General features: G+C 46.9%; 1 protein-coding gene across 6 annotated transcripts; it reads right to left on the bottom strand.

Annotated features, from left to right (window-relative positions):
* Positions 1 to 205: 205 nt before the first annotated feature.
* Positions 206 to 15,764, bottom strand: pisd (phosphatidylserine decarboxylase). 6 transcript variants are annotated; one of them, XM_066690011.1, is made up of 8 exons: positions 15,691 to 15,764; positions 14,632 to 14,678; positions 14,053 to 14,228; positions 4,031 to 4,267; positions 3,790 to 3,916; positions 3,396 to 3,545; positions 2,634 to 2,794; positions 206 to 2,101 (listed from the first exon to the last, which is right to left on the bottom strand). In XM_066690011.1, the coding sequence occupies exons 1-8, from the start codon at positions 15,741 to 15,743 to the stop codon at positions 1,877 to 1,879; spliced, it is 1,176 nt and encodes a 391-aa protein (XP_066546108.1). In that variant the 5' UTR covers positions 15,744 to 15,764; the 3' UTR covers positions 206 to 1,876. The 6 variants fall into 6 exon arrangements, with proteins under 6 accessions (XP_066546108.1, XP_066546109.1, XP_066546111.1 ...); XM_066690012.1 differs by lacking the exon at positions 15,691 to 15,764 and adding an exon at positions 4,918 to 5,083; XM_066690014.1 differs by lacking the exons at positions 14,053 to 14,228; positions 14,632 to 14,678; positions 15,691 to 15,764 and adding exons at positions 4,918 to 5,083; positions 7,925 to 8,542; positions 10,229 to 10,506.
* Positions 15,765 to 15,980: the final 216 nt, after the last annotated feature.

Below are 15,980 nucleotides of genomic sequence, written 5' to 3'. Positions count from 1 at the left end.
CCCAGCTCTCACATACAGCCCCAGTGAGCGCACAGCCCAGAGTAGTGTTAGTAAAGATGCTGAATTAGATTAATATATCTTCATGCAGCAGCTAAAACATCAGACTTGAAGACCCAAAACACTTTACAGACATGTGGAAACACAGCCCCCACCCCCACTCACAGACTCACCCTTATACCCACACAGAAAACAACATCGGAGCATGTTTTGTTTTTTTGTATTTTATTTTTTTTTAAGAATAGGCAAAATTTATTAATGACTTTTGCATTGTTTTAATATTTCAAATGTATGCAGTGTTAAATGAGTACATGATTCAAGTATCTCCTTTGAAACATTGTACATATAAAAATACTGTGCAACTAAAGCAGGTCTCTCCCTGGGCTCCTGCATTGTCATCAGCACTGCTGCGGTCTACGCCTGACTGGAGCTACTCAGCCTAGAGGATTCTTAGCATCACTGGCCCCCTTTCAAAGGCTATCTGTGACCCACCCCCCCCATCCCCCAACACCCCACCTCAGTACCCCAGCACAGAGGATCGGATTTCTGTTTGTTTCTGGTGACAGGCTGAGTGACAGCTCTGAGGGGGAAGGGAGGTTGGACTCCCAGCATTCTATTAGTTAAAACAGTGTACACACGCGCACGCACACACACACGCACACACGCAGTCCCAGTCACACACGCCATGAGAAATCAACTCAGTTAAGGTAACAGCACTATGAGTTATACTGTAGGCATCTCAGTCAAAGCAAAACTGTAATCCTGGTTATAAAAGCAAAAGTTTTTTGTTGTTTTGTTTTTGTTTCATTTTTTAAAAAGAAAATAGATTTTGCAAAGATTTTTTTTTTGGCACAACTTGACAATACTTCAGATGTGGGAAACCAAAGGTAACAACAGCAGAACAACCTCCAACACTCAGCTTCCTTTGTGAAGGTATTATTAATATTATTATTATTATTATTCTGTCATTTCATTACCTGTGTTTTCAGTGTTTGGCCTTTCTGGTAGTGAAGCTTGCATGGCAGAAAAATTGGCAGTAATGTTGCTATAAATAACTTGTCAATAACAATAATAATAATAATAAGTAACCAGGCTTGAGGTCAATTCCAGGGCTTCCATTCCAATTCCGTTTGTAATTCCATTTGCAATTCAGTTCCGGTCGAGTCTCTTCTGCCAAAAGACCTGGAACTGGAGTTTGGAATGGCTCTGGAATGGGAAGTGGAACTGAGCCCAAGCATACAACTAACAGTGAAGACCATAGAAGGTGCATACAGTATATGCCATCATAACATTTGTTTATTACCAAAATAAAATAAAATGTCTTTTCTGTTGGTGGAATATCTTGAATAGTTTGTTCTTTCTTTCTTCATTCCATTCCTTTGTTTTGTGTGGGTGTGTCCGGACGCTCCTCTTCTCGGCGGCGCAGTGAGGCCTGGCACTGCCACTGCGCAGGGAGTGGGAGTGAGGCCAGACAGCGAGAGAGCAGAGTGTGTGTTTGGAGTCGTGTGGACGGAGGGAGCGAGAGAGAGAGGAAGCAGGGATGCGGAGGATAGTGGTGGGAGTAGCAGCAGCAGAGGCTTCTGTGTCACTCCTGTACATTCAAGCTCCCCCTTGGGATTCAAGAGAAATGCTTCAAGTAGTCTAGTTTAGCGTGTGTGTGTGTGTGTGTTCCTGTGTATGCATGTATGTGTGCACGAGTGCGTGTTTGGATAAGAATGTGATGTAGAAATGTGTTTGAATGTGTTTTAAAAAGGATATGTGTGTGTGTGTATTTGAAAAAAGCACGAGTGAGTGCATGTCTCCGTCCCATCAGTGCATGTCCCCCGGCCCCTCCGCCCGCGCCTACGTGCATCTGTCCATCCTAATCTCTCTCTCCTCCTCACATGGTCCCCAGAGCCTCCCCAAAGCGGATCTTCTGGCCAGCTTTGATGTTGAAGGTGAAGTCCTGCGGCGCCTCGAACAGCAGCACGATGGTGGAGCCCAGGTTGAACTCGCCGAGGTGCTCGCCCTTGCGCATGTTCACGCCCTCGCGGTTGTTGTTGGACAGGTAGCTGAAGTCGTTGTAGGAGCCCTTGCTGTAGCGCGGGCTGTTGGTGTGCAGCTCCTGCAGTGGAGGGAGAGAGGGGCAGATTGAGAATTGGAGGAGATTATACTGAATTCTTATTTACTTATTTATTTATATTAAGATCAGAGGGAGATAAATTAATAGAGGGTGAAGTGAGCATTTTATATGAGGTGAGAATAGAAGGTAGAATAGCAGAGATTCTAATGGAGTAGAGATGGAATGGGAGGGAGGGAGAGAGAGACAGCAGCCAATAACTGCAGTAGCAGCAGCAAAACACCAGCAGTAGCAGTAATAGCATCAGTAATAACAGCAGTAATAGCAGCAGTTACAGTAACAGCAGCAGTAATAGCAAAAACAGCAGTAACAGTAGAAATAACAGCAATAGATGCAATAACAGCAAGAATAGCAGTAGTCGTAATAACGGCTGTAATATTAGTAGTTGCTGTAATAGCAGTAGTAATAACAGCAAGAATAACAGCAGTTATAAAATGAATAATAGCAGCAACAGCAGTAATAGCAGCAGTGACAGTAATAGTAGCTGTAGCAGCCACGGGGCTGTGTCCAGACCCACCTTGTCGAAATAGATGCGGATGGAGCCCACGTTGGTGGCCCCGACGGCGGTCAGTGAGAAGAAGCCATGCATCCACTCCCCACTCAGGACTACGCGCTCATTGTGGCAGAACAGCTCCTTAATCCAGCGAGCCACGCCCGGGTTCACAGACATGAGAGAGCCTAGAGAGAGTGGGAAACCAATGACTGGACTGGACTGCCCCACACCCAGAGGACAGCTACTCTGCACAGCTGTCCTATGCATCTCTCTGTATCTTAGTGTTACTCTGCCCCCCCACCCAGTGTCCCGGGTTGTATGAAAGTGGATTAGAGTCAGGCAGAAGTCAGCAACTCTGAGGCTCTTAATACTGCTGGACCAACAAAACAAGGGGGGGTGGTGGGAAGGAGGGAAAGAAAGAGAGGAGGGGGGAGGAGGAGTAAGAAGAGAGGGAGGAATGGAGAGAAGCAGGGAGGAAGGGAGAGGACGACAACACCCGTGACAGCGAATCGGTCAATCTTGTGTGTGTGCTGTTGGGACTGTATTAGTGTTACGTCAGGGTATGTAGTGTTGTCATCTAACCCACGACAATCTAAACCTGTCAGATTAACACCCTCTGATATGAGCTACCCGCGCAGTGTCAGTGCTGCTGGTGTACAGGTATAAAAGTGTACAGGTGTGCAGGCGTGATCCTGTGATGACCTCCAGCCAGCACCTGTAGGGAAGATGTGCTCAGACACGTGGGTGTCCAGTAGCACAGGTATTGTACAGGCCAGGTGTGCTCACCTGGGAAGTGCCGCCGATGGGCCACCCTCCAGTCCGTGGGGGAGTGGAAGCAGTGGTAGTCCCCAGGGGCCAGGTAAATGACGCAGTGATACAACTGGTTCCCTTCCTTAGTCACCAGCAGGTCCTGGAATGACCCGGTGTCCTCCTCATCTGGACAGACAGGGACAGAAGGAGAGAGAAAGATTATATTTATGTCTGCCTCTGTGTATAAGTGTGTATATGTGAGTGAGTATGTGTGTGAGTGTGTGCTTTCCTTATTAGTTTGTATTTGTATTATTTCTGTGAATGTTTTGGTTACAGCAAATAGGTCATGTAGACAGACTACCTGACTGACAGAACAACAGAGAGGCAGACAAACAGAGACAAAGAGACCAACAGAGAGATGGAGACTCACTCCTGCTGTCTGTCCAGGTGTAGGGCCCCAGGAAGCTCTCCAGGGAGTAGGTGACGCCCTTGACCTGCTCCACCTCGCAGTTCTTCACACGGCCGAAGTGCAGGATCTTACCATCCGAGGGGCTGATCTGCATGGACACGCAACAGCACTGTCAGTGACGCAGTCCCCCTGCCCTACTCTGCTCTTTCCTCTTCCCCTCCTCCTCCTCCTCCTCCCATCTCTCCCTCCTCCTCTCCCTCACCACGCAGTGTGAGTCGCAGACCGGCCGGGTCTGGGGTTTGAGCTTGCGGCGGAAGAACTCGCTGAGGTTGCGGTAGTGCTGCAGGTCCTCCACCGCCGCCTCGCGCATGTTCACCCCGAAGGTCCAGATGTACAGGCTGTACACGGGCTTGCGCAGCCAGGTGGGCAGCTCCACCTGGTTCAGCCGCCCCCACGCCCGGGACAGTAGCCGGGTCGGGATGGACTTGTACAGAGCAACCTGGAGAGGCAGGGGAGGGAGAATTGGGAGAGAGGTGGTGGAGAGAGCGAGGAGGAGGAGAGAAGAGGGGTGAAGGATAGGGAGAGACAGGCAGGGAGAGGAGAATAGTTACATAGTGTGTCAATGAAATTAAGTCTCTCCATCTGCCATTGTCCATCCCTCTCTCTTCCTCAATCACCCCCTCTCCCATCTCCTTTTCCCATCCCCCTCTCTCTGTCCCTCAGCCCCTCCCCCTCTCCATCCCTCTAGCTGAGAGATGGAAAGAAAACTGACAGTAACACATCATTACAAAATCAATTACATTGTTAGAATCAATCAGGCAATCTATCAATAAATCAATCAACAAAGAAAAGAAAGACCAGTAAACCTCCCCTTTCCTCCCTCCCATGCATGCTCTCCCCAGCTGCACCAGTTTTACCCCTGGCAGCAGGAGCCCTGGGGAGGCAGTGAGAACAGGCTGTACTATAGACACCCCTGTAAGACCAGGGCTACAGCCACACACTCTGGATGCTGGGGCCACACTCATCTCTCTCACACACACACCATTGAATACCACAGTATAGGATCCTACAGTACAGGAATGCTCTGTAATACAGTGCAATGTAGTACATTAGTGCACAGTGCAGCCGCTACCCCAGTCCACTACTCACCCTACTGGTCGGCCTCCAGCCCACCTTGGCCAGGGGTTTGAGTGCTGCGAAGGGCAGGAGGTAGTAGAGGAAGGACAGGGGCCAGGAGCGCAGCCTCAGCGCCGGCCGAGACATGCAGCTCAGCTGACCCAGCCGACGGCGCAGAGCCAGCTGAGGGAACTGCAACCTGCACACACGCACACAGACACACACATGCACACACGCACATGCACACGCACAGAGAAACGCGCACACAAACAGAGAGGCAGGCACAGACGTACACAAGTATAGACAAACAGACAAAGAAAAAATGTATACAGAAAAAATAAATAAAAATGTTACAAACGTATTGACACACACAGACACGCGCCTCGAGCCCTGCTCTGGCTGCCCCCCCACAGCACTGAGAGCGCAGGCCCTGACAGTACAATACCTCCCATACTGCTCCCCCCAACCCATTCTGTCATGACTGCGAGACACACGGCCTGGATAACCCCAGCCCACCCCATTACTGCACACGCAGTTCACTACAGCCACAGTGTGAACCTACTGACCCACACAAACACACACCGAGCACGATACACAACCACACAGTAAGTGCTCAACAGTCCGGTCATTGAATGTTGCAGTCCAGTCCAGTATAAGAGACAGACAGGGAAACTAATGCACTGTCCCAGATACAGAGTGAATATCTTAGAATCAATATATATATATATATATATATATATATATATATATATAGAGAGAGAGAGAGAGAGAGAGAGAGAGAGAGAGAGAGAGAGAGAGAGAGAGAGAGAGAGAGAGAGAGAGAGAGAGAGAGAGAGAGAGAGAGAGAGAGACGGACACAGTCACACTCACTCACTCACACACACACGCACTCTGATACACTCACAATCTGATACAACACAATTATCACATTTCCATTCCTTTGTTTGTAGACTGAGTGAGAAGTGCATACATTGAAGATGGAGAGTGAGAGTGTGGAGATGCAAAGAGAGAGATGGAGATGCAAAGATGGAGGGATGCAGACAGAAGTACAAACTCACCACAGCTGCAGTCTGCCATAGCTCAGCCCTGCCCCCCCGCCTGCACACATCCCACTCCCTCGCTCCGGCCTGAACAGGGCCACTCCGCACTGCCCCAACAATGGCCACTCAGCACTGCCCTCGAAAACGGCCAGCGCAGATCACAGGAACACAGGCCTCAGATCCCAAACACCACATTCTCCCTCTCACGCTGGCTCGCTCTCATGCTCCTCCTCCTCTTCTGCCCGTCTCAGCTCTCTCCTCTCCTCTGTTGCCTGTGCCTGCCGCCCCCCCGCCCCTTTCTCCTCATTTCTGTTACAACCAGCCTATCTCTCCCTCTCTCTCCATCCCCCCTCTCACAGTCCCATCCCCCCGCACTTCTCTTACCCACTCTCTAACCCCCCTCCTCTCTCTGTTTCTCCATTCTCCATAACCCACCCCTCCTCCCTTTTTCACTGCAGACAGAGCCTGGCCAATCAGTGGCAATAAAAAACTTACCTTCAACCCCCCCCACCCCTCTCTCTCTCCCTCACTCACACATATGATAAAACACACAGAAAAGCACAAGACTGAGGAACAATACAATAAGTAACAGAAAACAATGACAACAACAAGACTAATTAACCATTTTGCGGATGTTTATCTCATATCTTTGTCTTGTTCTTTTTGTTTGCTTGTTTTCTTGTTTGTTTTTTCCTATTATGATGTCATATCATTATTCCTGCCTCTTGCAATAATGAGAACCACAACTGAGAAGCCCCCTGGAGGATGCCTGACTCCGGGAGCTCACAGCACAGACTTTGCACTGTTATTGTGGACAGACTGGCTGGACACATACCTTCCCCCACTTCACACCCCCCATTCAGCTCGGCTCAGATCTGCTCTCAGTTAGCCAGTTTGCCAAGCACTGCGACTGTAACAGACGGCTGTCTCTCTCTCTCCCTCGCTCGCTCTCTCCCTCGCTCCCCCCCCCCTCTCCCTCTCCCTCAGCTCTCAGGCACAGACCAGCTTACAGGCATTAGTGCAGTAATTAGGCCAAACACTGGCTTTGCAATTTGTTGCCCGGAGAGCTTTGAAATGACACACTGAAACACACATACACAAACACACTCACATACATACATACATACTGGGCAACACACACACACTCATGTCCACACACACTTACACATGCAATCATGTACACACACTAACAGACTCTGTGCCTCTTCTACCTGTAGCTTCAGTAAAATAACTTTCCCTTTTTCTAGTATACATAGTCTTAGTCAGTAAAGCACGGCAGTTGGTCAGTATATTAGTTAGTTAGTCAGGGTACCAGTCTGTCAATAGATCAGTCAGGCCATTCACCCATCTTCTGTTTCTTTCTATTAGTTCCTGAGTGTGTGTGTGTGTATATGTGTGTGTCTGTAAGATAATGTGCATGCTTGAATGTGTGTGCATGCATGCGTGCATGAGTGAGTGAGTGAGTGTGTGTGTGTGGGTGCATGCATGAGTGTGCGTGAGCTTGCATGAGTGTAAGTGTGTGTATGAGGATGCGTGTGTGCATGCGTGCGTCGGTGTGTGTGAGCATGCATTTGTGAGTGTGTGTGAGGGTCTGTGTGTGCACATGTGCATGCGTGAGTGTGCATCTGTGCGTGTGAGGTTGCATAGGTGTGCGAGTGTGTGTAAGGGTGTGTGTGCGTACCCCGTGCCATTCCATCGTGTTCTGTTTCGACCCATGCGTGTCGAGGTATGGCTTTGTCTGGGCCACCCCGGGTCTGGTCTAGTCTAGTCTGTTAGTGAGTTAGTTACCTGAATCGTGTCCGCGGGCTGACAGCAGCGCCAGGCTCACCGCGGCCGCCCCCCCCCTCGCCGCCACAGCCACCGCCGCCGCCGCCACTGCCTCCCACCCCCAGCACGCAGCTCTCCCCTGGCTGGGAGGTACGCAGTCGGCGTACATTAACTCTAACTCTGTGCAGATTGTAGCAAGCAGGAGGGCTGTGCAAAGACCTAGAGCATCTCACCATTTCCCTGTGCTCCTTGGTGCTCTCTGCAGACTGGCCTGACACATGGTCAACAAGCACAGAAAGAAAAAAAACAAAGACGATTCCTCCTCCTCTCCTGCACACTCTTTTCTTGCTCTTGTCCCTGTGTGCGTCTCTGTACTCCGCTCTTCTGTCTCCGTGTAGATTGTTTTTTATTGTTTTGTTTTGTTCGTTGTCATCCCCCCTCCCTCTCCCTCTCTCAAGCTCAGCTCCTGGCACAGACAGATGTGATGTCGTCCCCCAGAAGAATAAAAAATAAAAATGAAAAAGGGATAATCTCCACCTTGCTCGCTCGCTCTCCTCACTATACTCCGGTCCGTCAGGGTTGTTGCTGACCACAGCAGTTTTTGTTTATGATGATTATCTTTTTATTAGATTTTTTATCCTTCCTCTGAGGTCTTCAGCTTCAGCCTTGATGGAGGACAGAGAGCAACAGCCGGAACAGTCTCTTCTCGCTCTCTTTCTCTCAGTCTCGCTGCTGCAGTCGTTCCAGCCCCAGATGAGTGACTCTAACACCAGCCTCCGTCAGTGCTGTGTGTGTGGGATGGAGGGAGGGAAGGAGAGATGGGAGGAGGGGAGTGGGGAGTGGCGTCCAAGCTTTATAAGGAGAAATAAGCCACATGAGTGGAGTCCAACAGTGCCCTTACACACACTCTCTCTCTCTCACACACACACACACGTTCTGTTTGGCGATATTAGTGGGGATTCCCACTGACACTGACTAGGTGTTTGTATTTATTATTTAGTGACTCCAGCTTCAAACAGCAGCTCCACTCATTGGGTGAAAGTCGACAAAAACTAAAAATAGTATAATTATGCATTTTATTTTAAAATATTACAAATAAAATGTACTGGTCGTTGAAAAGAGTTTATGAAGCATGGAGGCCCCCAGCACAGTGTCACAGGGAGTCCAGGTCTTTCTGGACATTTACCCAGGTCTCCCCTCTTTCCCTTTCCTTCTATAAGATCATTCATTTTTTCCTCTCTCTCACCTCTCCTCTCCTCTCCCCCGACCCCCATTTGCCCCCCTCCATCTTTTCCTTTATTCTGCAAGCTCCTAATCTCCCTACCCCCTCTCAGTCTCCCTCTCTCGCCTCCCCCCTCTATATATCCCTGCATCCTTCTCTCTCTCTTTCAATATAAGTAAATAAAAAATAAAAAAGTGCTTAAACCCAAAGCCAGCAGGCAGTGCTGGCAGCAATGTCAGTGGGCCATGTCCTGTCCTGCGCTGCTCTTGTTGATGTAGGTTATCTGTGTAATCCACCCTGTCTGCCTCACTCACACTAATCCCGTAAGGCATTGTGAGTATTTATAATAGGCCTTTATAATTTCCTTCACCTCTCTCTCTCTCACACACACACACATAGTCTGTCTCCTTCACCTCCTCCCCATCTCTCACTCACTCCCTCCCTCCCCCTGCAGACGATAGTGCAGTATTGTGTAGTGTAGCACTGAGACAGAAGTTACAGCATTGGCTAATAAATTAATTAATATTTACAGTACTGCGCAGTATTTCAGTCAGTGTGTCAGTCGTTCAGTGTGTCAATCAGTCAGTCAGTGTGTGTGTGTGTCAGTCAGTGTGCCAGTCGGACTTGAACTGGTCTGGCAAGAGGAACGCAGGAGACGGCAGTTTGCTAGAGGTGCACAAACATTGTACAAACACTAGCAGAGTGTCGGGCTGTGCGCTGGGGACCGCCCCTTCCCAATGTCAGGGACAGGAAGTAATGCTGATGCCTGCTGCACTTCCCCTGACTCACTCGCTTTGAGTCACAGACAGACAGACAGGCCTGGACAGGACAGGCCAAGACAGGCCACGGCACACCTGCCCTCGGCACACACCCTCATGCTCACACACGCTCTTTCACACACACACACACAAACTGTTACACTGATGACTGACTGATACACTTACACACTGCCTGGCTGACTGATGCAAAAATAATAAAAATATAAAATAATAATAAGAACATAATTATCATAATAATAATGTATGGTAAGTAGAGAAATAATATCAAAGAGTAGGTTTAAAATCATGACATTTTGTATTTAAAGAACTAAATCTCTCAGCATAGACCCCATGCTGGACTGTTTCTATGCTTTGGAATTCAAATCTCAAGTTTTACAAACACAGCTCAGTCTGGATCCCAGCCACGCCGCATCAACAAAATAAGACCTGCGCAGGCTTTCAGCTGTCTAACTTTTCCCTTCACCAGTGTGTGTCTGTGTTTCCTAACTCTACACAAGAACCTCTTAACAATTTAAGTATAGAAGAAAATTACTGACCTGTATTTTGTTTTCCTGGATAGTTTATCAGTAATTCACGAGCTCGGCTATCTCCACACATTCAGGATTTTTGTTTATTTTTTATCAATTAATGATTAAATAAAACTAAAAGCATAGACTTACAAAAAGGGATTTAATTTAAATATAAAAGTAGAGACCCAGGGAAGTCTGACGGTCTTCGGTTTAAAAACTCCTTGTCGGTATGAAAGACCAGAGAAGAGTGAAACAAAATCACAAAGAAGGAGAAGTTTATACTCTCACTCTCACTCCCTCTCTCTCTCTTTCTTTCCTCAATCTGCCCGCCTCAATTCCTCCCACTATCTCGCACTTTCTACTCCGGAGACTGTTAAAGGGGCAGGGCTCTCTGCAGCTGTCTTCTCTATGCGAGAACAAAGCCTGTGACACCGCAGCCAAATCCACATCCCCTTTAACTGGGGGGTGGCCTGAGGATGTTGGGTGTTAAGGGTGGGCGAGGTCATGTGCTGTCTGTCACATTCCAGGCCCAGAGCATTCTGGGTAAGATAACTGAGGCTAACAGTTTCAGTGAGTGGAGGAGCTGCGTATGTCTGTTTCCGTCTGTCTGTATCTCTCAATTCAAATTCAATTCAATTTAAAAAAGTTTTATTGTCATGACTAAGTGACATCAGTGTGACCACAGCAGTCACAGTCAGGCCCAGTGCTCAGGAACAGGGTGATGGGGAGTAACACATACAGTCACTACGCATTGAAGACTAACATATTTACAGATTTCTCTTTTTGTCTCTCAATATTTTTAATAAATCACATACTATTGACTATACCTCTATATATGGATTACACTCACTCTCTCAGCTCCCTCTCTTCCCCAGCCAAAGATGATGAAACCATTTTAAGAGTGAGCGTGTCAGGCAGACTTTGGACATTACATCATCACAACCCCCCCCCCCACAAACCCCCATCCACTAATCACTCTGAGTACAGACTGTTCATTCACTTCCAAACCACAACAGCACAAAAGACCAGCCTGCCCCAGCCAAGTGGAACATAGAGCAGGGCCCCCTTCCAATCACAGCAACACCAGAACACAGAGAGTATCACTCCACTCCGAACATGGCAACACCGGAACACAGAGAGCATCACTCCATTCCGACCATGGCAACACCGGAACACAGAGAGCATCACTCCATTCCGACCATGGCAACACCGGAACACAGAGAGCATAACTCCACTCCGACCACGGCAACACCGGAACACAGAGCGCATAACTCCATTCCGAACACGGCAACACCGGAACACAGAAAGCATAACTCCATTCCGACCACTAGGGATGTGACGGAGCTGACAGAAATCCGCATGCAGAAATGCGAATGCAGATGCAGACGTAGGGTATTTGCTTGTAGGTTGAGGGGCATTTTGTATTTGCTAGTATTACTGCAAAATCAGTTTGCGACAAAAAATACATTATTTAAAGGCTGTAAATGTGAAATAGAGATGAAAAAACATCAGCTCAAAGTCTAAAAAATTGAATGTAATGGAGTACTTTTATTACTATTTCACTGTTCAAATTACCAATTGCATGAGTCGTCAGACATTTTCAATTAACTTCAGATGCAAAAGTTACAATTCAACATGGTTTCTTAAGATCTTAACATGTATCTCACACCACTATTACTAGACACTTTACTACTTACATGTAGTTTAGGCTAGTAGTTGTACATTACATTTCAAAAACACAAGCAGCTCTGAGCATCACAGGGGGAGTTGACATCCAGGTGTTTTAACTCGTGAAGTGATTGCACGTGCACGTTTGGCATCAGTTATGTGGTCAAGAAAAACGTCCAGAGAAGGACAGGGTCAAACCCAAATACACGAGTAAATGATGTAGAAATGAGGAAAAATGAAAAAGCACGCCCATTCCAAATACAAACAGTATTAATCTTATACATCAATAAATGACTGCATTATAGAAGTGCAAGATTTAAAAGTAAAGTAAGTTGCTGATGGAAGTTTCATTGTTAATAATAATGTGCAAAGCTTTTTTTTTTTTGATCATTATGCTTTCTATGTTGTGGGTCTGTTGTGCACCGTTTGATACTTTACATCATGTTGTAATCCTACCTTTAAAGCACTAATACAAATTATTAAAGCCGCAAGGCATAGCTACTTAATTTGAACACGTTGTCACATGACAGCCATGGATTCCGTGATGGAAGTGTTTAAGTGTTATTCTCACGCGTGTAAACCAGCCTTTCTGGCATTTTCCTGCAAAAACCGCCCTGAGCTGAGAATACATTAACTTTGTAGGGTGGTACAGAAAGATACACTTCAGCCAATCTTGCAAGGACAAGCAGTTGATACTGGTTCCAACACAACTGCATTTTCTTTCATTGAATTATAGTTTTGTCAAAATATGTATTCACCTCCAGTGGTGTAGTGGTAGAACAAAAAGGAGAGGGTGCTGCATGCACTGTTTTTATATGAATTGTTACGTTAATAACCAAGCTTTATTGCTTATTCTCATGATATTATTTAATACAAATACACCGCGCAAGGAAATGTTTTAAATACACTAATAATTGTAAATAAGTAGAATTGAGAAGCATGGGATTGAAAGAGTTGCGCCACTCCGCCCTGCTCCACTACACCCCTGTGTCAGAGGCGGAGTTCCACCATAACGAATTTTAAAGTGCAGGAGAGCTTTTAAAGTGTACTCTGGTCTGGGGCGCTCTGACAGCTTTACAGCTCTATCTGTAACAATCACATCATCCTTTCTCTCTGTAAAATAACACCTGGACCGCACTGAGTGAATGAGTGGGCTGACATCATGCATGTGCGTGTTGCAATGGTACACAAAAATATTAATTCCTACCACGGCAACAACAAAACGCAGAGAGCATCACTCCATTCCAAACAGGGCAACAAAGGAACACACAGCTGCAGCCAGCAGGGCTCCGCTAAAAACAGAACACCAAATGTCACCACAATCCAAGAGACACTGCTCCATTCCAGTCACACACACTGACACTCACACTCAGTCACCCCACTGATATCACAGATGACATGCAGTCTCCTGTACCAGGCCGCCTGTCTGCTGCTTGTGAACTGGCCTGCTCTGATACCCTGCAGTGTGATTCTGTGCTTCTCGTATACACTTGTATATTTATTTGTGACAGGTCCCTGTACGTTTCTAACGTGATGGAGGAGTAAACAGAGCTGTTTTGGACAAAGTCATCAGCCAAACAAACAGACAACAAGACAGCAAATAACAACACAATTTTGACCGCCACTGACCGCTCCAGCGCCCGGTCAGCCAGACACACCGGTCAATATGGACCACACACACACTATGTACACAGACACACTCAGACACACCCACACAGTCCACACACACACTCAGCTCTGCCCTCCCCCATCTATCTGGCTCACTGGCCCTGAGCAGAATGTATTGTATTGAACACAATTCACAGCAACACTGAGAAAATGGCACCAGCAAAAATAGCAAAACAACAGTGTAAGAAGGGACACAGAAACAGTACCAGACACTAACACACACACACACACACAACACCAGACACTAACACACACACACACACACACACACACACACTCACAACACCAGACACTAACAAACAAACACACACACACACACACACACACACACACACACACACACACACACACACACGCACTCCAGAGGCCCCCAGCATCCAGAGCCCAGTGGGGAGTTCTCACTGTTTAATATCTTCAACAAACACAATCAGCCACAGTACCCACAGCATGAGAAGAAATAAAACATGCTGAAGAAGACCCCCACCAGTTCTGCCCCTCTCCACTGCTGTCATTACCTGAGCCTTGTTGGCAACCCTGGGGGGCACCTCGATGCCCAGTTTCTCCAGCTGACGATCCTGGTAGTGTCCATACTGGGAGTAGCCCACGTAGCCTCCCCCCGTGACCAGCAGGAGGTGCAATGGCCGCACACGAGCCCCCAGTGCCAGGGAGGCAGCCTGCAGCCTGCGCCCCTCTGAGAGAGAGTGTTTTATTGTTCTTACATTTTTAATATATTCAATTATATTATTATTGTATTGTAGTACAGTGCAGGGCAGGGGAGAATGAGAGAAAACTTGTTGCAGTTGCATATTTATTATTGTAGCGCAGTCAGAGCAGGGCACAGTGCAGTACAGTGTAGTAGCAGAAATTATACACAACAATAGGATTGTCTGTATTAAAGGTGAGACACTGCCATCTACAGGCTCTTGCTTGAACTGCAGCAGAATCAGACATTACAGACAGGTAGAAGCTGCATGAACGGGGAAACTGAAAGCTGCAGTATCTACCAAGCTAAATACATACATACATACATACATACATACATACATACATACATGTGTTAATTAATGAACACTGATGACAAACTCAACACTTACTGGTGGACACTCCCCGACTGGATACCAGCTGCCCCCACCTCAGCCCACTGAGAAAGAGAGGAGAGAGATTAATACTTACTCATTATTAGTAGTATTGTATTTGTACAGACATTTTCAATATTTGTATGTATAATTTTCCATCTATGTAAATATACATTTCTTATAAAATAACCTAGACATTAATACTTCTAGCATTATTGTTTCTCTCAGTATTATGATTGACGCGGTTGGTAAATATTGTAATTTACAACCCCAGTAACACAGTTATTGCAGTGTTGGTGACGTGTCTCGACACTTGTCGCAGAACTGCAAAGATCACCTGGATTCGAGTCAGAACGACACGCTGTCCGACCAAGTGTTTGTTTTAATCAGATCAGATCAATTTCAACACAAGTACAAGGTGCAAATATAGATGTACCCATTCCCCATCTCCCAATTGGACGTGTAAAATAAATGTCGTGTCTGTGCCAAAACAGTTACCCGTTTGGCAACAGTTAGGGTTGTTTGTGAATGTGCAGCTAACTCACTTCCCCAAGAGCCGCTTTGATCTTTTGACTCTTGGGCTGCTGGTGATTGGGGTGCCTGCAGACACGCTGCTACGCTGCTATTTTATAATTATGATGCTATAATTTTCCACTCCGGAATATGAAACCTTAGCAGAGTGTAATACTGTGTAACTTTCATTGTAGTCTCTTGGTGAATGATTGTGGAACACCTTAGACATATATATAAAATACTGAATCCTATTGAATTAAATAGCTTGACTGTAAGAGCGAAGGACGATCTCGTACGCAGCCGCCCACTGGCTACTGCCACTCACACCATGAATGGTCTTTTTTGTTGTGGGCAGTACTGGTCCGCCAGGTGTATTACGAAACCAAGAACAGCAACTGCCTCCGTACGACTATAGCGTTACGTTACCCAAGGAATGCAGAAGCTGTGCGAATTGAGCCCATTTAGAAGCCTAATACGCCCTGTCTATGAACCGACCGTATCTACACCCAGTGTACAAAAACTGCGCCGAGGTTTCAACCCGACAGCGGTCGTGGAGCGAGTTACCTGCCATCGCGGCCCGCAGCCCAGGCGCACACCTTCACCAAGGACGCCGCCATCTTCCGTGCGTTGGGGGAGGCGCCCTACGCACGGCCAATCAACGCCTGTTCCGTAAGGGGGCGTGGCCTATGACCGGCAGCCAATGAGTCGCAGCGGAGGAGAAAAGGAGAAAACAGATACGTAAACATATAAATATATTTCGTATGTAACATAAAGACATAACTAAAACTAGAATCTGAAGATACCTTGTATATTTTCTGCATGATATTGGATATTTATTATTTGTATGGTAATAT

Source organism: Amia ocellicauda, chromosome 17 (genome assembly GCF_036373705.1).
Source record: "Amia ocellicauda isolate fAmiCal2 chromosome 17, fAmiCal2.hap1, whole genome shotgun sequence".
Lineage (NCBI taxonomy): Eukaryota > Metazoa > Chordata > Actinopteri > Amiiformes > Amiidae > Amia > Amia ocellicauda.
Note: the sequence above shows the minus strand (reverse complement) of the source record. Positions and strands in the feature narration are given on the sequence as shown.